Source organism: Chinchilla lanigera, unplaced genomic scaffold (genome assembly GCF_000276665.1).
Source record: "Chinchilla lanigera isolate Chin_1 unplaced genomic scaffold, ChiLan1.0 scaffold00154, whole genome shotgun sequence".
NCBI lineage: Eukaryota > Metazoa > Chordata > Mammalia > Rodentia > Chinchillidae > Chinchilla > Chinchilla lanigera.
In genome coordinates, this window is record NW_004955555.1 from 570,142 (window position 1) to 593,700 (window position 23,559).

Below are 23,559 nucleotides of genomic sequence, written 5' to 3' on the forward strand. Positions count from 1 at the left end.
GTGCCTGGGGCAGTAGCTCTGCTGTGGAGGCTGTCTGGTGTAACGCAGAGAGCACGGCCTCACCCGGTGTGTGCATGATAGATCTCAGTCGTACCCCTAATCACGGGGGTCAAAATGACTCCAGATATCACCAAATGTCCCCTAAGGCACAAAACCATCCCCGACTGAAAACCACTACACTACACTAAACAGACAGTAAGGGACTCTCACATTCTACCTGCCCCAAAAACGTGCCCTGCACAGTGCTTCCCTCCAGAACCAGCTCAGCTAGCGAATTCCCATTCCCCTCTCAGCTGCGGAAACTGACAGCCCAGAGACGGACAACAGCTTCATCATCCCCGCCAGGGACTGCACCACCTTGCAAGCCTGGGTCCCCAGCCCAAGCAGATGACAAGTGCAGGGCCAAGGGATACAAAGCCAGGACAGAGGTCCCACTGCCCCCAGCCCCCATACCAGACAGGGCTTGTACGGTAAGGGGCCTGTCCCGCCGCTGGCCACAGAAGGCAGCTATGAGGCTCCGGTCTGACTGTACAACACCAGTGTCCAGGAAGCGTGGGAATCCATCAAAAGCCAGGACATAGCTCAACTGGAAGGGTATAGAGTCAAAGATTAGGGGACAATGTGGACAAGAAAGGGGGGCACCTAGGATCTGGGAAGAAGCTTCTTAAGCAGACAGATGGTCAAACCGTGGCATGGAAGCCACCACTCTCCCTCCTATGCTCAAAGCAGACATGGCTAATCAATCAGGCACTCTTACACTGAACCTCTTTCTCAATACACAGCCCCTGGCAGCTACCACCAATCACCTGGCACATCAGGTATAAGAAGTTACTATTCCTGGGCTAGGGAAGTGGAGTTTGAGGGCTTAGAGAATGGGGGATGGACATTTAGGAATTAGGAAGTAAACTGGGAAATCAAAGTGTCTACAGGCTTAGGAACTAATCACTGGGCAGCTCGAGAATAGAGTATGGTTATTTTAAAATTTAAAAAAAAAAAAAAAAAAATAGAGTTTGGGATCTGAAGGGTGAAAAAAAGAGACATGAAGGTCAGAGTCTGTCTGGAAATCCAGATTTGGGCGGGGGAGGAGGGCTTGGTTCTGCCTTGAAAGCCTGAATCCTAGACCCTTCAGTGCTCACCGTGCAGGGCGTGCTGCTGTCAGGGGAGAAGGTAAGGGTGAGTGGGGGACAGAGGGTCCCAGGAGCACAAGGCTGTAGCTCCTCAGTGGCTGACACAACCCATACACAATACGACAGGCCAGGCCCGGCTCTGGCTGCCCCGCCACCTGGAGGCAGCAGACCTCCAAACCGGCGGGACCCCAGAGCCACTGAGGACACGTTGGTGAGGAGGGCACGACCCCCACACTCCCGGAAACAGGAGCCACCGGCCCTGGGAAGACAGAGGACCAGCGTCAGACCAGTCCTGCCCCAGCCCACCATGTCCCTAAGCCCACCCTACGAAGCCCTGCTGGCTCTTTGGCTTACCTGGGATCGCCATAGTAGCCTGGGGAGCAGAGCTGGCAGTGGGCCCCCTCAGTGTGGTCCTGGCAGAAGCACAGCCCACTGAGGTTGTCACAATGGCCGTGGCGCGGGTCCCCATGTCCGTTGCACTGACAGGGTCTGCAGCCACCTGAGCCCGTGGCATTGCCATAGCTGCCAGGCCGGCACCGTTCGCAGTGCTCCCCCCACGTCCAGTCTGTGGAGGCCCCAGTAAGCAGGACACAGTCAGGGGCGAGGGCAGGATAGGGCCCAGACTAACTGGGTCAGCTGAGCCCTGACCCGCACCCCAGCCCCTGCTGCTTCCAGGGAGTGAAACCAGGGACGGGACTGGCAGAAATAGCAGGTTCCAAGGTGGGGACTGAGGCTCAGGCACAGAGCTGGTGGCACTGAAACCTGCTTGGCTCAGGGGCAAGGAAAGGAGCAAGGGGACTCAGCGCTGCACGAGGGGAGACCAAAACCTACTCAGAGAAGAGAAATCGGGAACCCCAGGAAGAGAGGCAGGGGCTGGGTGAGCTACGTGCCTAGCATGCGTGAGGCCCTGATTTCAGTCTCGGGCATCACCACAAGAAAGGCAGGGCGGGTGCGTCAAGGCCCACCGTGGGCACTGGGGATAATGGCTGCTCACCCTGGCACTCGTCGCAGAACCCAGGCCCCCGCTTGCGGCAGTGGCTGTGGAAGTTGCAGCCGCAGTCTCGGGAGCAGCGGGGAGCAGGGGGTCCAGGGGCAGGCGTGGGTGGGGGCAGGTCAGATGTCCAGCCCAGCTCACACACGCAGGTGAAGTCTGGGGCGCCACTGCACACACCGTGACCACAGTCTTCCAGGCACCTGAGGGATCATGGAGGGATGGGGAAAGGGCTGGGCAGGCCTGAGATGCCCTGAACATCCCCATCCCTCTCCACCCACTACCACGCCATCATAGGGGGTTGCCCGCTTCCACAGGTTCTTGGCTGTGTGGGTGAACCTGTCTCCACGGTAACTCCATCACAGGTGCAAGTGCCTGTCTCCATGGCAACCACCTATCACCACTGTGAAAACCCCCTCTCACCTGGGTCTTCCTCCACCTCCACAGCGATGCTGAAAACTCCCGGCCCACAGTTTGTGAGTGTCCCCTTTCCAAGGTAACTAGCAACCATGGGGACCTGCCACCCAAAGGAGGTCCTAATCTGCCAGGTGCAAACCCGAGGCTAGGTGGGGATGCTGGTTCCACAAGAGGAAGCCCGGCACCATGATGGATTCCTCCCTCTCAAGCTCCCATCCCGGGGTGACACCTCCACAGCCACCCATGCTCCACTCACGTGCGATTGCAGTGCGTGATGCCGTCACCCTGGTAGCCTCGCTGGCACTGACACTCGTAACTGAGCGGTGTGTTCAGGCAGGTTGCCCTCGGATGACACCGTGCAAGGCCCAGGCGACACTCATCCACATCTGGACATCGGGCATAAGCCCAGCGGGCAGGGAGGGCCACAGGCAGCCCTAGGCCCTCCCCCACCCACAAAGAGCAGTTACCCCCACCCAGGGGCCCTGAGAAGTCCCCCTGTAGGCATCTGGGGGGTGGGGCGGGGAGGGTACAGACACAGGAAAGAGGAGATACAGAGACAGGGAGACAGGAAAGACAGAAACACAAGGAGAAAGGAAAAAAGAAAGGCAAGAGAAAACGGGAAAGCAGAGAGGAGATGAGATGGTAAGGAAAAGGACAGGCAGCACGGGACCGGGCAGGGCAAAGAGGCAGAGAAAGAGGTCGTTAGAATCACAGAGAAGGGAGTGCCCCCGCCAGCCCCGCCAGCCAGCGCCTCACCGGCCCAGGGTGGGGTTGTCCTCATTGCCGCACCAGCCACACTCGTGGCTCTGCAGACACTCATGGCAGGTCAGGAAGCCATCGCAGCTTCGGCACCGTGGCTCAGAGTGCACACTGTGGGGCAACAGGTGTGTGGGGTGTTGGAGCCTGGCCCCCTCGGCCGGCCGAAACTCCCATTCCATCCGCACCGCCCCCAGGACCGCACCTGTCGTCCCAGCCGCGGCAGCCCCCGTGCGGGTACCGGGCTAGGTAGGCGGCAAAGAGGAAGCAGGTGTGGGTGGACTGGCACCAGGCACACTGGCTGGAGTTGGCCAGGCAGTCCTCGCAGGTCAGACGCCTGGGCATGGGAGCAGGGGCCTCGTCACTCCAGCCCCAGCCCCATGCCCGCCTGCCACCCACTTCTGGGCGCAGCCAGGCTCACCGGCTGCAGAGCGGGGGACACTCCTCTGGGCTCTTCAGGGCACCCCGCCCCCGGCCCCGCCGGCTGCACGCCGCGTCCCCTTTACGGCTGATGCTCTGATGCCACTCGCAGAAGGGGTCCTGGGGGCAGGTTGGACAAGGAGTCAGAGCCCAGCTTGGGCCCCTCCCTTGGGCCCCCAGTGCCTGCCCTTCACAGTCCACCCCCGCGAACCCCTCCCTCTCCAGCCGCCAGCCTTGGCACTTTCCCCTGTACCACACACATCTGTGCTGTGTGCCCAGTACCCACCCTTCTTTGTGCAGCGGCTCCCCTCTGTGGGGACAGGGGAGACGGGGGGGGGGAGTGGGGGGATCCCTGGGATCCAGAGCCGGACAAAGACCACACTCACTCCCAACCCCAGTGACAACCAGGAGCCTTCACAAGACCCAGCAGGGGCCAGTGAAACACAATTTGGGGGTTTCTGCTGAACTGTAAGGAGGGGTCGGGGCAGAAATGAAAAGGCTCTCTCCCCTTGTGGCTCAGTGGGGAAATGAAAGCCTGGACCATTATGTCTGCCAGTCAAGGGAGTAAACCCTCGCAGGGAAAGCGGGTGCAGTGGAGGATACACTGGAGCTGGTAGGCCTCAAGATCTACTCTGGGACTCTGGCACTTTCTGGGCCTTGCAAGAGGGCATTTCCTGGCCCCCAGGAGCCCATCTTTCCTGTGCCATTTCCTCCTTTCCCCATCCCATGTGTGCCTGCAGCCTCAGGACACAGCCCTAGCTGCCCTCCCTCCACACCCCGCCAGGGCTCCCGGGCTGCCCCGCCAGTTCTAAGGGGCCCTTCTTGTCACCTATCCTGGCTGCTTTTATGTTGAGACCCCACCTCCACCTCCATAAGCTGTGACCAGGGAAGCACCTGGGTACAGGCGTGGCAGTCTCGATGCTCCTCGCAGAGTGGGCAAAGCGCAGGCACCAGCACCAGCAGGGACCCGCCTGCTCTACTGTCCTCACAGTGGGCCCCACCTTGGCGCAGGTGGCAGGTGGCACTGCTCAGGCACCAGCCACAACCTTGGTCCGCCAGGCAGCCGAGGCAGGAGGAATAGGAGGTGCATGCAGAGGAGCGGTAGGGCTCCAGGAAGAAGAAGGAGATCTCCTGGAGGCAGGCACAGGAGGGTCAGGAGTCAGCCTCTGGGGTGGGGGTCAGAATTTAGAGCCTATGACTAGAGCTAAGGGTTAGGGTTTGGAGACCAGATTGCAAATGAAGCACATAACAAGGCAGGATTTAGGACATCATAAAACAGAGAGATCAGGGTTGGAAGGGAAACTAGAGACTAGAGGTCAAAGTATGGAATGCAGGGATCAGGCAGGCAGAGCCTAAGATGCAGATGGGGGTCAGAATACAGGGCCAGGGCTCGGGAGCAGCTCAGTGATATTGTTTGCCTAGCATACAGTGGTGCCTCAGTTTATGAACTTAATTCATTGTATGACTTTGGGGAAGGTGGCTGCCTTTGTGTTTGTATGAAGTAGATGGCCGTAGTCACGTTTGTCACCCAAAGCAGAGCTTGCAAATGAAAGCAAAATTTTGCCACACACTTGTCTGCACATCAAACTGTTTGCAAACAGAAGCGTTCATGTACCAAGGTATTAACCATGTGTGTGTGAGGCCCTGGGTTTCATCCCTGGCACCACAAAAAAATGGAAAGACAAACAAACAAAAAAAACAGAAAGACAGATGGATAGGTGGATGGATGGATGGATAGACAGACAGAAGACAGCAGATAAGAAGAAAGATAAATAAAAATTTGGAATAGGTTCAGAATCTGGAGCCAGAGGTTGAGATATAGAGTTTAAGGTACGGTCCAGAGCTCAAAGGGAAGAGTCACAGTTAGTTTGTGGCCTGGGGCTCAGAAGGCCAGGGCCTGGGGAGAGGGTCAGGGGCTAGATTGGGCACTCACGCTGCCGCCTGGGACACCCGTCCGATCCCACAGCAAAGTGAGCTCGCTGTGTCCAGGGCCTGCCGAGCCATTGAGCTGTCCCCGGATCTCCACTGCGTACTTGTGGCCTCGCCCAGGCAGTGGGAAGAGGCGAGCGGACCCAGGGCGCTGCAGCCGCCTCGTCTCCTTCTCCTGCTGAGCCACCCAGCGCCCCACCTCCTCCTGGGGTAGAGGGGAGAGACAGACCGGGCCCTCAGAACTGCCCAAACTCCTTCCTCAGATCCCCAAAATTCCGCAACCCTCTACCTCCTGGGAAAGGGGAGAGGGCCTCAAGAGGTCCACACACTCCGGAAACCTCCAAGTCACCCCAACCCCCCAGAGGCTCACCTCCTCTCCCAGGGAGCCTGGCTTGCTGACTCACATCTGCCTTTTTTCTTCCAAATTGCCAGAATTCACCAAATGGGCTTGCAGATGAAAACCCCAGGGCTCTCCTGATCCTCTAAGGACGCATCCCACACCTCTGGCTCCTCCCCAGTCTTCCCCTTCAACCTTCGCGTCACGGCACATGCCCTGTACATCCCCACCCGGGTATTTACCAAACACAAGCCCAAGTGTCCCCGGCTCCCTCACCATGTTCTCCGTGTCGGGGCCACGGGCCATCCGGGCCAGGACGTGCAGGCGCTGGGCCCGGGCCCACACGGCCACATCCTCGGCCCCTGGCCCGCCCGGCCCGCCTGGCAACAGTGGGTGGATGAAGCCTCGGTAGACCAAAGACACGTCTGTCTCGGGACTGGGCGTGAGGGTGATGGTTGTACTGCGGACAATGGAGACCTGTGCCAGCGGGGATGGAGTTTATGCTTGAGGCCCTTTCTGCATGGTCCCCACGGCACCTCGTTCTCCAGGCCACATCTGAGCCGGAGAAGACCCAACCTCAACCCAACCTCCTTCTTCATTCACTCAATGAGAAACTGAGGCACAGGGCAGAGGTTAGACAGAGGCTGTCCCTCTTGGGGAAGAGTTAGGACTCAAATTCAGACAACAGATGGGAGGGTCCGAGAGCCCACCTTGAGCCCCTGCCCCGCTCTTCTCCAAGTTACAGTAAAACTCCAGAACTTTGGTATCTTATTCCCTAACTTACTACCTTTCCACCTAAGCCCTTCCAAGCCGAGGCCCAATGTCCCAAGTGACAAGCATAATCCAGAATTCCTAGTATGTGACTTTATAATAGCAGAAGAATGGAATAACCCAAGTAATGAGCACTGGGAAACTATTTAAATAAACTGCAGCAAAACTATGGCATTTGAATGTAAATGGAATATGACACAGCCATAAAAAAGCCTGGCAAACTGGCACACTTCTGTCAACCCCGATACTCAGGAGGCTGAGGCAGGAGTATCACCTGAGCACAAGAATTCAAGATCAGACTGGACAACACAAAACCTCATCTCAAAAAAAAAAAAGAAGAGTAAAGTATTTCCTAAATTCTGTTACAGGAAAGCTTGTCAGGAAGTGGTAATAGAGAGTAAATTATACTACTTTTTGTGCAAAAAAGAAAAATAATAAAATTCATATTTACTTGGATTTGAAAGTAGACTCTAAAAGGATGTAAAAAAAAATCTTCCAGAGAGTTCTAGTGGTCTTGAGTTGGGGAAAGCTGGAACTAGACTGTCCTGGACCACTGCAGGAGTAAGAAGTGAGGTAGGTCAGGCGTGGTGGCACATGCCTGTAATCCCAGCACTTGGGAGGCTGAGGCAGGAGGTTCACTGTGAGTTCGAGACCAGCCTCGGCTACAAAGTGAGCTCAAGGCCAGCCTGAACTGCACAGTGAGACCCTGTCTCAAAAAGACAAAAAAAAAGTAAGGTAGATGGGAGAGATTTATAACCCAACCACTTTTTGAATCATTATAGGTTTTTTTTAATTCATTCAGTTTATTGGCACATTTTAGGTATACATAATGATCACATTCATCATAGGGAATTTGTACCTGTACATGATATAACTTGTGAATCACTGTAGTTTTTGAACGTGTGAATTATTTTCCATTTTAAAAATCAATATAGTCAGGCGTGGTGGCACACACCTGTAATCCCAGCACTCGGGAGGCTGAGGCAGGAGGATCCGTTGCAAGTTAGAGACCAGCCTGGGCTAAAAAATGAGCTCAAGGCCAGACTGAACTGCATAGCAAGACCCTGTCTCAAAAAGACAAAAAAAAAGTCAATACAGAGCCACTGTGGAAAAGTTTGGTGATTCTTCTAATAAGTTAAATGTAGAATTACAGTATGACCCAGCAATTTCATACTTAGGTACTATATATACCTACAAAAATTGAAAATAGGCCAGGCATGATGGCGCATACCTATAATCCCAACACTCTGGGAGGCTGAGACAGGAGGATCCCAAGTTTGAACCCAGCCTGGGCAACTTAGCAAGACCCTGTATCAAAATAAAAAATTATTTTCAGAAAGGGATAGAGATATAGGTCAGTGTAAAGGCCTTGGCTCCATTCCTTAGGAATGAAAAAAAAAATTGAAAACAAGTGTTCAAACACAAATCTGTGCCTGGCATGGTAGCACACACCTGTAACCCCAGCACTCAGGAGACTGAGACAGGAGGCCTCAAACTCACTTCCAGTTTGAGGCCAGCATGGGCTACAAAATGAGTTCAAGGCCAGCCTGAACGGCATAGTGAAACCCAGTCTCAAAAAGACCAAAAAAAAAAAAAAAAAAAAAATTATACACAAATGTTCATAACAACACTATTCACAATAGCCAAAAGGTGTACACAATCTAAACAAACATTGGCTGATGAATGGATAAACAAAATATAGAACATCTATACAATAGCATATTATCCACCATAAAAAGGAGTGAAGTTCTTTTGAGTCACAGCATGGATTAGCCTTAAAGACATTATGCTAAATGAAAAAAGCCAGAGAGAAAAGGTCACATAATATAATTCCATTTACATTAAATGTCCAGAGTTGGCAAATCCAGTAGTTGCCAGAGATGGAAGAGACTTGGGGAACAGGGAAAAATAAGTCTAGGGCTGCTTTAGGAGATGATAAAAATATTCTGTAAGCTGGGTGTAGCGGTGCACACCTCTAATCCCTTAGGAGCCTGAGACAGGAGGATCACCACGAGTTCAAGGCCAGCCTGGTCTACATAGCGAATTCAAGCCTGACTTGGTATATACAGAAGAATCTGTCTCAAAAACAAAACAAAAATATTCTGTAACTAGACAGTTACAGAATAATAAACTAACAGTATAATAAATGTGGTATTGTCACTTATCATAAATTTTATGTGTATTTTGCCAGATTAAAAAAAAAAATCTTAGAGCTAGGGATATAATTTAGTGGTACAACACTAGCCTAGCATAAGCAAGAGCCTGGATTCAATCCCCAGTGCTGGGAAAAAAAAAAAGAGTTTTTAGCTGAGGCTGTAGCTCAGTGGTAGAGTACTTGCTTAGCATACTGGAAGACCTATGTTTAATTCCCAAGCACTACCAAAAATATATATACTTATACACGCACATACACACACATGCATACACATACACACATGCACACGTGCATATGTCTAAGTCTGTATGATAAATCAGAACCTGGAAAGCAAGACTTTTAGGGTAAACACAAAAGTGATAAGGACCCATTTAGGACTGGGGTGTAGCTCAGAGTGCAAATTCAGCACGTTTGGGCCACGAGTTGATGCCCAGCACCACAAACAAAATCCATTTGAAAAAGGCAAATGCCAGGCTCACAACCATCAATTCCCCACCTGGCCCCTCTGGCTGCCCACCTTGTCAGGCTGGGAGGCATTCGGTGGCTGCTGGAAGGTGAGCAGGTGCAGGCCAGGCAGGAAGCTCTGGGTAACACAGGCCTCCAGGGACGTGACGAAGACAGGCACTGGCCCCCACCAGCCCACGGTGCCTGAGATCTGCTCCCCTCGGCAGCGGGCCTGCTCTGCAAGGACAGGGGCACGGGTGGGGGGGGGTGAGTGCAGGGTGTTCGGTTGCCACCCCACCCCCACTGCCACTGGACACTCACCAGGCCGAGGGAGGCAGCTCTCATTGTGCACACACCAGCCCAGGGCACCAGGCCCCCGGGGAGGGGCTGCGGGGCTGCTGAAGGCCAGGCATGCCTGGCAGTCACCCAGGAGGCGGCCCAGGCCCAGACAACTGGCAGCCAGACACTGCAAAGAGAGGTGACAGGGTTCACTGTCTGCCGGGACTCAAGGGACTCTGGGAAGGCTGACACAGGGGTCCTGGGGTGGCACAGGCCAACAAACTGGAGAATGGGGTTGAAAGCAGCGAGGGAATGTGGCAGATCGAGGACAGAAGCTGGAGGATCCAGGGACGGGGCATAAGCTCAAAAGGATCCAGCTGGAGGAAGAGGGAGTGGAGAGTTCAGGGATCAGCAGCTGGGCAGCAGGAACAAGGGTCCCGAGGGCAAAAGGATGTCTCCCGACTGGGAGAAAGTCCTTGACCACTCAGTTTGGGCAGAGGCTGAGGGCAGGTGTCTGCACTAGGGGACAAAGCGTCCAGGGTAATCACTCACAGCCCCTGAGGGGGTCCCGGGAGGGGGTGCAGCTTGGCAGGCCCCCTGACACCAACTGCATTCAGGGTCTCGGGAGCAGACACTGTGGTCCGTGTACATGGAGCAGTAGTCCAGGTGGTACTGCAGGGAGACGAGGGGACACAGGAGGCTCCTTACCCACTCTCTTTGCTCCCCCGGGGAACCCTAAATGCTCAGCACCTGAAACCCCAGCCATTCCTGCCTCAGTCCCAGGAACCCTCTATCTCTCCTTCCCTCAACCAAGGGACCTCTTTCCTTCCTCTCATGGCCCTAGGGACCCTGTTCTCCTAGACACCCCTTTCCCACCTTCTCCCTCTCCTGTGGGAACCACGACACCTCCTCCCTGACCACCCTCGCCCTATCATCCCAGTGCTCACATCTGGGGCAGGTGCCTGGAACACGAAGGGGGGCACCTTGTAAGCCATCAAGTCCCCACGAGGCCGGCCACTATACCCCCCAGCCACCAGCAGGACACTGCCACCAAGCACAGCTGCCACATGTGAGTACCGGCCGCTGGGAGGCGCTGCTCGCCCTAGGAGAATACAGACCCCGCCCACCCCAGAACGTCAGATCCCCGGTCCCTCTCCTCCACCTTCATGTCTCTCCTGCCAGGAAGCTACCCGACTCTCCCGAGTCTCTCTGCCCAGCCTTCTTGTTGCTGCTCCAGTCCTACCTGACCAAGGAAATCCTCCCAGCCACCCAGCCCTGCACAGACTGTAATTCCCCGTCCTCCCTAATACCAACGAGGCCCCAACACTCCTGCCCAAATCATCTTTCAGACAGAGAATGATCTCTGGGGTCAGAAAGACTTGGGTCCAAATCCTGAGTCTATCACTCCTTGGAACAGTTACTGGCTGGGCAAGAAATTCAACTTCTCTGAATCTTGGTCTGTTCTTCTGTAAATGGAACCACCATCTCACCAGCCCCCCACAGGGCTGCCTAGGTCTCACCCGTCTCTGTCTGCCCGGCACCAACCTCCTCTCTAGTGAAGGCCCCTGATTTTCCTACCACTCCGAGGCCAAAAGACCTGAATGGATCTCTCCCTGCCCCTTGTAGATAAGGCCTCGGGCTAGGCCCATCAGTCCCCAAGACACATTCAAGGATGTATGGCTCACCCAGGAGGGACAGACGCAGCTCAAGCCCAGATTCACTATGAGGGAAGGTGGGATCCTCGGGGAAACAAAAGAGCCGCTTACCCTCAGGGGTTCCTGGGGGAGCAAGCTCAGCCCCCGACACCCACTGATGGCAGCCAAGGTGGTAGAAGAAGATGCCGTCTTCGTAGCACTTTTCCTCCTGGTAGTGGGTATGCACGTTGCCGCCTGGGAAAGGAGAAAAGGGGCACAGCTGGGAAGACTGAGGAGGTGGGGACGCCCACGTGGGGAGCTCAGCTCAGGTTTGACTTGGATCCCTGGCAGGCAGGCAGGGAGGACCAAAAACCTCCTCACCATAGACCACCATGTAGTTGCCCAGCACACTGGCCGTGTGGAAGGCTCGCTCCCGTGGTCCCTGAAGCCCATCCCGACCCTTCAGGGTCGTCCACACACGTCGGTCCACGTGGAAGAGCTCAGTGGAGTTCACCCGAACAGAGAACCTACAGGAAGGGGCAGAGCAGGGACTCAGGGGAGCGCTAGGGCTTCTTTCCCTCCTCTGGGCTCCACAGGCCATGTGATGACCCAGGGCACAGACCAGCCACAGCCAGGTCTATGTCCCCTCATAACTAGACACTCCCAGCGGGCAGAGCCCAGTCTAACTCATCTCTGAGTTACCTGTGTAATCTGGCAAGGGTGTAACAGGCGGATGAATGCGTGGGAATGTGCAGGAAGGTAATGATCGAGAAACTGAACAAAGGGTAAGGAGTAAGAAGATGCGTGAATGACAAGGGAAGGAAGAGAGGAGCGACTGAATGACCACAGGAGTCTGTTACTGGGCAAAGTCTTGAAGTTGGCAGGGAGCTGGGCCAGCCTGGCCCTGAGGGACTGGGGTGGTAGGACAGGTCACTCACCGAGCAGTGGAGGGCCGGTGTCCACCATGGACCAGCAGGGCACGGGATGGAGCGTGGAACACCATGGAGTGACCAGTGGCAGCAGGGGGGCGCCCACCCGCTGGGATCACCTGCTCCCAATAGCCCCTGCTAGTGCCGCCAAGGCGGAAACGGAAGAGGCCGGAGGAGAAGAGGTCATGCTGGGTGCGGCCACCGGACACATAGAGCCAGATGTCATCCACCAGGGCAGCTGCATGACCTGCCAGGCCTGGAGGCCCTGAGGAGCTGGAGGCAGCTGGTGCCAGAAGCTCCCAGCGGCCCCCACCCAGTGGGCTGAAGGCCCACACGTCATTGGTGAGTGAGCCATTGGCCAACTCACCACCCATCAGCACCAGGGAGCCAGCCCAGGCCACAGACACGTGGGAGTGACGGGCAGCCTGTGAAGAAGAGAAGAGACAGAGATGGGGATGGCAAGAGGCAGAGCCACAGCCAAACATGGCCAGAGAGACGCGGAGACAGATGAGCAGACAGTGAGAGAGACACAGAGATGAACAAAGAGAGAAGAGAGACAGACACACAAAGAGACATGGCGGAGGAACACAGGTGAGACAAAGAAACACAGTAAGAGAGGGAGGAGCAGGGAAACAGAAATAGGAGGAGAAATGACAAAGAAAAGAGAGAAACAGGCCCAGAGCGAGCGAGATACAGAGATGAAGTGAGAACAAAAGACCAAGCGTCAGACAGACAAATTGACGAGAAACACACAGGCAACACACAAAAAGGTAAATGGTATGGGGAAAAAAAAGCAAGAAAAGGAAATCTGAGCAAACAAAGGCAGAAGCAGGGAGAGGTAGGTTCCCCTACCAAACTATGCTGCTGGGGTAGCGGGTAGGGAGGAGACTGGGACAATGGTGGTCGCCCCCAGCTGGGCCTGAGGAGGGACAAGACAGGACAGAGGTGGGGTCCATACCGGAGCAGGACTCAGGTCCCAGTGCTCCCAGGTGTTGGCAGAGAAGTTGTACAGGACAAGGTCACCCAGGGCCTTGTTGAGGTCCTGGCCTGTGGACGGGTGCGTGATCTTAAGCCCCGGCCATAGGCAGCCAGGCCTCCAGACACTACACATCCACCCCACCTGCTTACCTCCAAAAACAGCCAGCAGTCCTGGTGGAGAGAGGAAGGCACCAGCCGCCCCAATTCGAGCAGAGAAGGCAGGGTCCCCAGCACTCACGTTGTGCCACCAGCCAGCCCCCTGGTTCTCCCACAGATGCAGGTCACAGGCACGTCCCAGGAAGCCAGGTTCGCAGCGGCAAGGTCCCAGGGGCTACGGGAAAACAGGATATAAAGATATGGACAGAGAGACAGAGGGAACACACAGAGAGAAATACAGCCAGAGCGAGACAGACAGGGCAAGAAGGGTAGAGACAGACATACAGGAAGGGAGAGAATGGAGAACGAGAAGGGCAAGAGGACAGACAGAGAAAGACAGGAAGGAGACAGGCAGATGGACAAAGGGAGAGAAATAGGGAACAGAGAAACACAGCCAAAGGGAGGTGGGGAGGTGGAACAAAGAAAAAGGGAAAGACTGAGATCAGTGTTCAGCCTGGGCAGAAAGGGCTCAAATCAGGGAGCTCAAGGCAGGGAGGGCTCAAAGTGAGATCCAGATGGCAAACTAGGGGTATACAGCTCAAGTAAGGTTAGTGCAACAGCACAGAGTCATGTCAAGAGGCCCGAGGCCACACAAGGTGACCCGGCAGGAGGGAGCGGGGTTGGCAGTGCCCCCAGGAGAACGAGGGGTGTGGACGAGGACAGAGCAGGAGGGATGAGCTGCAGGCAGCGGAGAGGTGAGGCTGGAGTCACAGGTTAGGGCAGGGTCTGGAAGGAGAGGATCTTCTCCGGGTGGGACCTAGGAGGAGAGAATGCCACTGGAGGGGCAGTTTCAGGGAGGAACCAGGGCCTGTCTCAGAAGCTGGAGTGGCAAGGTGTGCTCACAGACCCGGGCCCCAGGGGGGCAAGGGACAGGGACAGCTCACCGAGGCACAAGTGCCATGGCTGCCACAGTAGGCCAAGCACTCCTGCAGGCCACAGTCGGGGCCGCCCCAGCCTGGCTCACAGGCACACACTCCTGGAGGCTGGCACTGCCCATGGTTCTGGCAGCCCCCCGGGCACAGAGAAAAGCGGAAGGAGGCATTGAAGCCTAGCAGGTTGTAGTTGGCATCGCTGAAGAGGTGCAGCAGCATCTGTAGGCACAAGGGCAGGGGCAGACTGGGAAGGTGACCCACCACCAGGGTGCCTGGAATCCCACTGCCTTGGAGGCTTTCTATCTTCCTTTGTCCCTTCTCTGTGGCTCCCTCTGCCTACCTTTCTGCCCCTCTGGTCTCTTGTTACTCTCAGTGTCTCCGCCCCTGTCTACACCAGGCCCTGCTAGACCCTCCAGCCAGTCCCACAGCCCCTGTCCCACTCACCTTGCCTGAGGAAGCCTCAATGGGTGGTGGACGGGTGCTCCCGCTCAGACTGGCAAGCAGCGGGCCTCTGGGGGAGTCACCGTCATACACAAACAGGTAGTCATATGTGCATTCTGTGTCCAGGAAGAGGAAGTCCAGCAGGATCCGGTGCTGGGGACTTGGGGCTGGGAGTGAGCATTGAGGGGTCAGGCTCGAATATGGGTCGTCTCCCCAGTCAGCCATGCAGCCCACCCACCCACACCATGCCAAGCTCCAGGGACGTGGAAGTGCAAAGGCAGTCAGGCCTAAGCCCCGCCCTGGAGGAGCTCTCGATCTCACAGCCCAAGGTGAAGTCAGAGCTGTGGGAGCCAGCGGGACAGGGGCTCAGAGAAAGAATCACAATGTCGGCTTTACAAGCAAGATACATGCACCCTCACAGCTGGGCACGGTGGCGCACACCTATGATCCCAGCACTCAGGAGGCTGAGGCAGGAGGATCACTGCGAGTTTGAGGCCAGCCTGGGCTACACAGTAAAGTTCAAGGCCAGCCTGCACTGCATAGCAAGACCCTGTCTCAGAAAAAGACAAAAAGATTAAAAAAAAAAAAAAAAAAAAGATAAACACCCGCAATGTTCAGATGGGGAAGGTAAAGCCCAGAAAGGAGATACCATGTCAGTAGTCACAGACTGCACAGTGTTCCTGATGTCTCATTTGCACTATCCACATGTGAGTTTTACATACACCCAGGCCCGATGGTCAGGGCCCGGGCCGGATGGTCACCGCCCAGGCTGAGCAGAGGCATGAGGCTCCCTAGCCCTCACTGAACACAGTTTGCAGGGAAAGTCTGTTTCCTTTCCCTGAACAAAGGCTTCATCCTGGAGTGTCACAGTTCTCTGCCTCCCCGCAGGGTATCATGCCTGTTTACTGCAGCAGCTGTAGACACAGACTCAAGCTAGACTGCCTGGGTTCAAACCTCAGCTCTTCCACTGATGAGCGACTCGCTGTGTAACATCAGGCAAGTCACCTACCCTCTCTGACTCTGTTTCCTCACCTGTAAAGCAGAATCATGGTACTGCACTGGGTACAAACTTTCTAGGCCAGGGCTCTGGGGCGGAGTGCTTGCGTAGCATGCATGAAGCCCTGGATTCTATCCCCAACACCACAAAAAAGCAAACTTTATGGGCCACTTCTAGCATTTAAAAGTGTAAGCTAGTTTCCTCCCTGTGTACCTGGGAAGAGCTTAGTGATTTCCTCTACCAGTAACAAGGCAGCAGAAAAGACACTGGGATTTCTGCGATTAGGAAATAAGAAGCCTGCCGCTTTCAGCTGGGCCCTGCAGACTGCTCCCTGTGGGAACACAGCTGTCATGCTATGAAAAGCCAAAGCCACATGGAGAGACCATGTGTAGGTCTTCCAGCTGACAGCCAGACCAACGGCCAGCCCTGAGAGGGACTTCCTTAGATACTCAGCCTAGATGGGCACTCGGATGACCGTAGCCCCAAATGACATCTGACTGTGATCGCGTGAGAGGTGACAATGCCTATAAAGTGCTTATCACAGGGCCTAGCACATCATAGTCAGAGCTTAACACTGTTGCTATTCTTGCTTTCTGCCACATCTTGGTTCCAGAAGGTTCTCTTATTCCCACAGCCTGCACTAGAGGGCCTCATGACACTGCTGCAGGCAGCCCAGGGGAGTCCTCTGGGCTGGGAAAACTAGAAGACCTGGGATCCAGCTCTATTCCTGACCTGCTGAGGGACCCTGGGCCAGCCCTTCGGTGACCCTCAGCATACTCATCTGGGTGCTAAAGATGCTCATCTACCGCTCTCTCTTGACTATGTGACCACAGGACAGTTCCATGGGCCCTGTGTACCTCAGTTTCCTTAGCTGTAAAATGGGGATAATTTTCCCCATCCACTAAGGCTGATATGACCATTTAATGAGATGATGGCTCTAACCTACTAGCACAGAGCTAGGATGCTTAATAATGTGTCCTGCCCAGCCCTTGCCCTTGTCTACCTCATCTTTGACCTCTTTCTGGGTCTGCCCTCCAGTGGTTCTCTAACATGGTTTCCTCAGGCATCATCCCAACTTACTATCTGGCCCTACCTCTTCCTTGCTCCACAGTCTTGCATGGCTCCCCACTACCCTGGGAGAAAATCCAGCTCCTCAGCCTGCTGCTTGGATCCTGATCTTGGCTCACATCATCCTACTGCTTGTAGGTCTAAAAGAACAAAGCCTTTTTTGGTTCCCCCTCACCCTAAAGTACCAGGGAATTGATCCTAGGGCTTTTGCAGTGAACTATACCTCCAATTCTTCCATAATTTTTATTTTATTTATTTATTTTTTTGGTTTTTTGAGACAGGGTTTCACTGTGCAATTCAGGCAGGCCTTGAACACACTGTGTAGCCCAGGCTGGCCTCCAACTCATGACAATCCTCCTGCCTTAGCCTCCTGAGTGCTGGGATTACAGACATGGCCACCATGCCCAGTTTGAATTTTTAGTTTTGAGTCAGGGTCTCTCATTAAGTTGCTAAATTGTCCAAGCTGAGCTGGAACTTGCAATCCTCCTGCCTCAGCCTCCCAGAGTGCTAGAATTACGAAACAAAATCAAAGGAGAACCCACTTAAATGAAAATGGTATGTCATTATGCCAGGCTGGACCGAGGGCCTTCTACCTCTGTCTGGAACACATGTTCCCTTCCTACTAAGGAACTTCCCTTCCTCCTCCAGAAAGCCTTCCTTGGGGCTGGGGATTTAGCTCAGCGGCAAAGTGCCTGCCTGGCAAGCACAAGGTCGTGAGTTCGATTTCTGGTACCGGAAGAAAAGACAAAAAAAAAAAAAAACAGAAAGCCTTCCTTGATGTCCCCCAGCGGGGTTAGCAGCCCCTCTTTGGGGTTCCCATGGCCCACAAGAACCTTTATTCCTCCAGGCTGGACTCATCTGTGCTTAGGTCTAACTCTCCTGCAGCCTAAGAAGCCCACAGTGCAGGGCCTGGGCCCGGGCCTAATCCCTCCCCAGCACTGTGGATCCAGCACACGCCTGGCGCTCAGCAAGAGCTCAGCAAATGCTGCAGGACAGAATGAAAAAATGCATACAAGCAAGACTATGAAGCTGGCAGCTCTCTCTCAGTCTCTGAGCAGCATCCCCGGGACTGCCGACACACACAGAGCCCCAGCTGTGGTTTGAGGAACGCAGAAGAACCATTTAGCTGGACCAGGCCACCAGACCTCCCGGAACCTCACCAGCCTCAACCTAACTACACAGTTCTGTTTCTGGACTCACAACAAGGACATCTTTGTACAGTGCCTGCTGGAGACCAGCTCACCATCTGCCTGCCCAAGTTCCTCCCTGGGTTCAAGGTCTCCAGTTTCCACCCACCCCCACACCATTCCCAACTGAAATCTGATCCCAAAGCCCTGCCCCCTGCCTCTACCCTGCTCAGAAGCAGGATGCTCTCCACGCTAAGACTAAGAGGTTGAGGGCTGGATAAATAGGCACATGGTAGGTACAAAAGCAGATGGGTTGGTTGCTTATTTTTTTTAACAGATACAGGAAGGTGCTGGATCTTAGGGGGGTGCAGCACTGAGGAGTAGACAGAGGGAGTCTGCAGGTTTCCCAGACTCCTCCTGCACCTCCACATCCAGTCACTTGACCTCCAAGTTACTCACTAGTGAAACTCCACGAACATCCTAAACTCTCCACACCTCTCACCCCTTCGCCTCTGCCCCAGTTTAGAACTAATTTTCTCCTATCTCCTTGCTGCGCCCTACCTCAGCCTGAAAGCAACATCCTGCTGCTGCTCAAAAATCTTGAGTCAGGTGTGGTGGCACACGCCTATAATCTCACCACTCTGGAGGCTGAGGCAGGAGGATCACTGCCAAGGCCAACCTGGGCTACAAAGTGAGCTCAAGGCCAGCCTGGACTGCATATTAAAACCCTGCCTCAAAAGGACAAAAAAAAAACCCAACAACCTTGAAATCCTCCAGGGGCTCTCCGGAAGCCCACACAGAAAGGTTAAGCTGCTTAGTATGACATTCAAGGCCTATCTCTCCCAGCTTCTGTCTCCTTCATCATCTCCACTCTACAGTGCAGCCAGACCAGACAAACCCACACATGGATCCTGAGACACAGAAGCCTCCTTCATGTCTCCACAGATGATGGTTCCTTTTCCAGCCCAAAAAACTCCTATACATGTTTCAGAACCCAGCTGCAGTGGCTCCTTCTACATAACACAGATTCCTCCCCCTCCCCTAAGTCTACCCACCGAACCCCTGTACCTCCTTCTGCCCCAACCCTGAGCACCATCTCAGTGAGCACTTTGTAGTACTAAGGGCTGAATGTCATGTCCAACCCATTCCCAACTAGTCTGAGACTCTTCAAAGCCAGGAGGTAATTTACACTCCCCACCACATACTCCCCCACTTCCCATTCTGCTCTTACTCCATTGTGTTCTTAGCCTGACAAGAGCGGCTCCCAAGCTGGGGACAGGTAAACGCACCCCAAAAAACTCACCTTCATTCATACCCCACAAAGCAGCCAGGGCAATCTTCTAAACAGGTCAGATCAAGTCTGACCCCTGCTCAAAAACCTTCTGTAGCTCCCCAGTACCACAGATAAAAACAAAGCTTCCTGCCAAATGAGGCCCTGCATGAGCCAGGCCTGCCACACCTGTGGCCTTTGCCTGTGGCCTCTCCGGTCTCCTTTGAGGCCACCTCCCACCTCCACTGCCGTGAAGCCTTCTGGGATTTTTCCTGCCACTGTCTTTGGGCTTCTCTTCTCCATCCCTATTGCTCTCAGGGTTCAGCTCAAAATCACAAAGTCTTGCCCCCTCTGGCTTCTCCCAGCGCCAAACCCTCCAGCCGGCAGGTTATCTTCCGGCATTCTATGCTTCAACACCCTTCATTTCTAGTTGCTCAAAAGCATCTCATGCCCCTGCTTCCAGGCCTTTGAATGGACAGTTCCCCTTGCCAGGAAAGTCCTCTGCTCCCTCCTACCCATGCCCCCAGTCCCGGCCAGACCCAGGCTAAGACAGATGTTTTCCTCTGGGCTTGCCTACTCCCTGGGAATGGGCTTGTCTCCCCTTTTGACAGGGAGCCCATAAAGGTAGAACTGGGGCCTTTGTACAACCTGTTTCCTCTCTCTGGAACGTTCCTAACTGATTTCCCTTGGTCCTTTAGGGCTCAGCTCTGACATCCTGGGAAAGCCTCTCTGCTCTCTTCCACTCTCAGCTCAAGTACTTCCTCTGGGTTCTGCCAGGCCCGTGGGGTTTTTCCAGCACAGACCACTCTGGGCTGTCCCTGCTTGTTAATATGTTTGTCTCCCCTACTGGAATCCACCCCTGACACCAGGGACTGCTGGGGCTCTTTTGGTCTTCTGCTATGTCTCAGTGGCAAATATAACAAATGAACAAATGAATGAATGCTTTTAACTAAGTACTTTAAACATAACAATAACCCTACTTCCATTTATTGAGCATTTACTATGGTCCAGGCTGCAGCCATGTTAAACACCTGACCTTATTTAATTCTAATAACTCTAGGAGTCAGTACTATTATTATCAGGATAAGGGAAGACGAACCTCAGTGAAAGAAAGTCACTTGCTTGATCACAAAGTGGCAGGAAGTGGAACCCAAATTTTAAGCCAAGTGATTGGACTCAGAGCCAGAGGTTTTGTTTTGTGGTACTTGGGCTTGAACACAGGGGACTTCACACTGAGCCACACCCTAACCCCTGTTATTTTTATTTTAAGTCAGAGTCTCCCTATAATGCTCAGTTGCCCAGGCTGGGCTGGAAATTACCATCCTCCTGCTTCAGCCTCCCAGATTTCTGGGATTACAGGTGTGTACCACCACACCCAGCTCGGTTGTTAATAATTACTCAGCATTCCCCTCACTGTTCTTTTTGGTTTGTACTCGTCAAACCGGGTTTGCACACATCTCCCCGACCAGACTTCCAGGACTTCCAGGGCAGGGTCCAGGTTGGCTGCAGTCCTGGGTGTCCAGCATTTTAGAGCACAAGCCTTGGACAAGGCCTGAGCTCTGTGAATGTACTGAATGAATGAATACACAAATGAATGAACTAGCGAATGAGTGTGTGACCCACGCGGCCCCACTCACCCTCGATGAGCCACTCGCAGTTGCCATTGACGCTGTAGTTGCCTGCGCCATCCGTCACGAAGCCTGGCGCCTCCCGTAGCACCTGCCGCTGCCCCTTGCAGTCCCCTGCCAGGGCCAGGGAAGACAGCGGCCCCAGCACAGCCAAGGCCAGTGCCAGTGCCATGGCCAGGGCCCGACCCAAGGCCATCCCCAACTCCCGCTGCACTGACCCTTAAGACGGGAAGGGCCTTAAAGACCCGCGGAGGACCCTCCACCGGCGTGAGGGTATGCAATGCGACCTCTATAGGCGTAGCATGGCCTTGCACACCGGGGAGGTCCCGGAGACGCAGTCCCTCGGAAGGGAACGGCCGCTGTTGATGGGCCCTGGAAGTCGAGGGGCGGGCCCTATAAAGCCATGGAAGGCCCTGTATATGGGGTCGTCATGGATGGAGCCGACCCCTAGGGACCATAGGGGTCCCCTACAGGCACGGGTTTCCATAGGGGAGCCAACCCCATAAACGGTGTCCAGCAGTTAGACTTTGGCCGCTGCAGACCAAAACAGACCTTAAAGACGGATGGGTCCCCAGGGGTGAAGGCCTCTACCGCTCGGCAGGGTCCTCCATAGAAGGTGCGGACCAGGACCCGCCAGGCCCGGACCGTCCTGGGTAGACCCCTCCGGCCGGGGGCGGGGCGCGAGCGGGTCCCGGGGGCGGAGCCTCTCTTCAAGCGCTTGGGCCCGGATCCCATAGGCGCACTCCCTTTGCTCATCCACCCGTGCCTCCCTCCTGAGCCGGATAGGCTGGATCAGAGAGAATAGGGGATTGTCGGGCCAGAGCGGCCCGGAGAAGACCCGCTGGGAGGACCAGGGGGCGGGAGCCCAGCGGCCGATCTGGAAAAACGCGCGGAGAGGAACCGAGTTGCAGAGCTGCGGGTCAGAGCGGCCCAAGGAGGACTGCGGAGAGCCCAACCCCACCCCTTCGGAGAGGGAGACTTCCGGAAACTTCCCCGCCCAGCTGTTTCCAGCCGCATGCGCAGCAGCTACCTCCTGGAAAAGGGCGAGATTTGCGCATGCGCAGCGTTGAATTCACTAGCCCAAACTCGGGGTCGGTAAAACCTGTGCTGGTGGCTGAGCAACGCAAAATGCCACTGGAGGGCGCCTCTGTCGCTGACTGGGAAAGGGAATGTTAAAAAAAAAAAAAAAAAAGGGTGGTGCACTATAAAGCTCTGCTAGAGGATTGGTATTTTATGTGCTCCCAGATTCTGGGTCAGTTTAAAGGTTTGGTTACTAGACCCCTGCCTCTGGGCCAAACACCATTTCACAGATGGACATACTGAGATCCTGAGCTCGAACTTGCTCAACATCGCCGCTAAGCGCCATCAAGATGTAAGAAAGATAAAAAAAGAACGTCGGAATTGGTGGCACCTACCTGTAACCCCAGTACTCGAGAGCCTGAGCCAGGAGGATGACCATGAGTTCGAGGCCAGCCCAGGCTACATAGTGAAACCTGTTTCAAAAAAACTAAGTAAGTAAATAAATAAATAAATAAAAGGAAGCATGTTGGACTGGGCGTGGTGGCACACGCCTGTAATCCCAGGATTTGGGAGGCTGAGGCAGAAGGATCGCCGTGAGCTGGATGGAGGGCAGCCTGGGCTACATAAGTGAGTTCAAGTCCAGTCTAAACTACAAAGTGAGCGCCGGAGATATAGCTCAGTGGCACAGTGCCTGCCTGGCAAGTGCAACGTCCCGAGTTCGAATCCCTGTACCAGATAAGTAAGATAAAGTACACAGTGAGGCCCTGTCTGTAAATAAATAAATGAAAGGAGGCATGTTATAGATAAAAACTCAACGAATCCTTTTTATTTTGGCAAGAAGGGGAAAGTCTTTCTGCCAGGGACCCAAAGAAAGGCCCCCGGAATGCAGACAAGAGCAGAGCGCACAGGTCCAGTCACAGATCCGAGGGAGGGTTTCAGAGAGACCAGCTTCACAACATCCGTCCCGGGAGCAGTGGCTTGGGGTCGCACAGTCCTGAAGAGTCACGGGCAGGATCCCGGCCGTCGTGATACGTGTCCGGAGTCCAGCGGGGTCAGAGGTCTCGGAGGGGGCCAGGGGGCCGAAGATCTCGGAACAGCGGGAGCCCGGAATCCGGCGCCGTTCGGGGCAGGGGCTGAGGGAGGGGACGGGGAGAGCGGCTCCCGCGGGACCGTTTGGCACAAGAGGGGAGGGGGCGGGACGCAGCGCACCCCACCTGGGCGCTGGGGTTGGGCGGGGAGGGTCGTGGGACCTGGGAGGGCCGAGCCCTGGGGCCGGGACAAGGCTGGGGGTCCGGAGCCCAGCCGGGGCCCGGTGCGCCCCATGAGGCAGGGGCGGGCAGGGATGCTCAGACCGGGGGTGCGGGGCCCCCGGCCGTGTGCATGCTGAAATACTCGGTGAAGCCGGTGTGCGGCGCCGCCGTCGGGGGCACGAGCGGCTGGTAGGGCGGCGTCGGGCCGTCCCAGCCCGGGTCGGCCGCCTTGGGGAACCGAGCGGGAGGGGGCGGGGAGGCTGCGCCCGGCTCGGCCGTGGTCACCACGCGGCCCCTCGGGGCCACCGCCGCCGCTACCGCTGTCTCCTCCACCTGCTTCCCGGCCTGGGAGGGGGGTCAGGGTCAGAGGCCGTCCGGGACCCTCGGGGGGGCGGATGTGGCCCCGAAGGCCCGTCCCCCTCCCAAGGACCCCACCACCCCAAGAATGGACACACGTGTCAGTCAGGGAAGGAGTGGGTGGCGGGGCGCCTGGGCAGCGGAGCCAGGTACTCGAGGGGAGGAGTCGGGGTGCGCCGGGCGAACTCCGGCGGCGGCCGGGGAGC

At 55.3% G+C, this 23,559-nt stretch overlaps 2 protein-coding genes across 3 annotated transcripts in view; both read right to left on the reverse strand.

Annotated features, from left to right (window-relative positions):
* Nucleotides 1-21,837, reverse strand: part of Megf8 (multiple EGF-like-domains 8) — a 42,058-nt gene extending 20,221 nt beyond the window's left edge. The window contains exons 1-23 of the mRNA XM_005412362.2: nt 20,736-21,837; nt 14,640-14,803; nt 14,208-14,414; nt 13,318-13,498; nt 13,148-13,236; nt 12,199-12,614; nt 11,642-11,787; nt 11,393-11,515; nt 10,574-10,728; nt 10,179-10,298; nt 9,669-9,813; nt 9,421-9,584; nt 6,254-6,454; nt 5,645-5,845; nt 4,606-4,842; nt 3,713-3,831; nt 3,497-3,628; nt 3,292-3,405; nt 2,792-3,040; nt 2,122-2,321; nt 1,482-1,692; nt 1,137-1,386; nt 454-586 (exon numbers count right to left, since the gene is read on the reverse strand). Of these exons, the coding sequence (XP_005412419.1) occupies nt 454-586; nt 1,137-1,386; nt 1,482-1,692; nt 2,122-2,321; nt 2,792-3,040; nt 3,292-3,405; nt 3,497-3,628; nt 3,713-3,831; nt 4,606-4,842; nt 5,645-5,845; nt 6,254-6,454; nt 9,421-9,584; nt 9,669-9,813; nt 10,179-10,298; nt 10,574-10,728; nt 11,393-11,515; nt 11,642-11,787; nt 12,199-12,614; nt 13,148-13,236; nt 13,318-13,498; nt 14,208-14,414; nt 14,640-14,803; nt 20,736-20,922 (4,144 nt within the window). The 5' untranslated portion in view covers nt 20,923-21,837. The remainder of the gene's footprint in view (nt 1-453; nt 587-1,136; nt 1,387-1,481; nt 1,693-2,121; nt 2,322-2,791; nt 3,041-3,291; nt 3,406-3,496; nt 3,629-3,712; nt 3,832-4,605; nt 4,843-5,644; nt 5,846-6,253; nt 6,455-9,420; nt 9,585-9,668; nt 9,814-10,178; nt 10,299-10,573; nt 10,729-11,392; nt 11,516-11,641; nt 11,788-12,198; nt 12,615-13,147; nt 13,237-13,317; nt 13,499-14,207; nt 14,415-14,639; nt 14,804-20,735) is intronic.
* Nucleotides 21,838-22,543: 706 nt separating this feature from the next.
* Tmem145 (transmembrane protein 145) overlaps nt 22,544-23,559 on the reverse strand; it is a 10,266-nt gene continuing 9,250 nt past the window's right edge. Inside the window, exon 15 of one of the 2 annotated variants that reach the window (XM_013508683.1) lies at nt 22,544-22,879. In XM_013508683.1, coding sequence (XP_013364137.1) covers nt 22,799-22,879 — 81 coding nt within the window. In that variant the 3' untranslated portion in view covers nt 22,544-22,798. Of the gene's footprint in view, nt 23,342-23,559 lie in introns of both variants that reach the window. The other variant, XM_005412364.2, reaches the window with a different exon arrangement.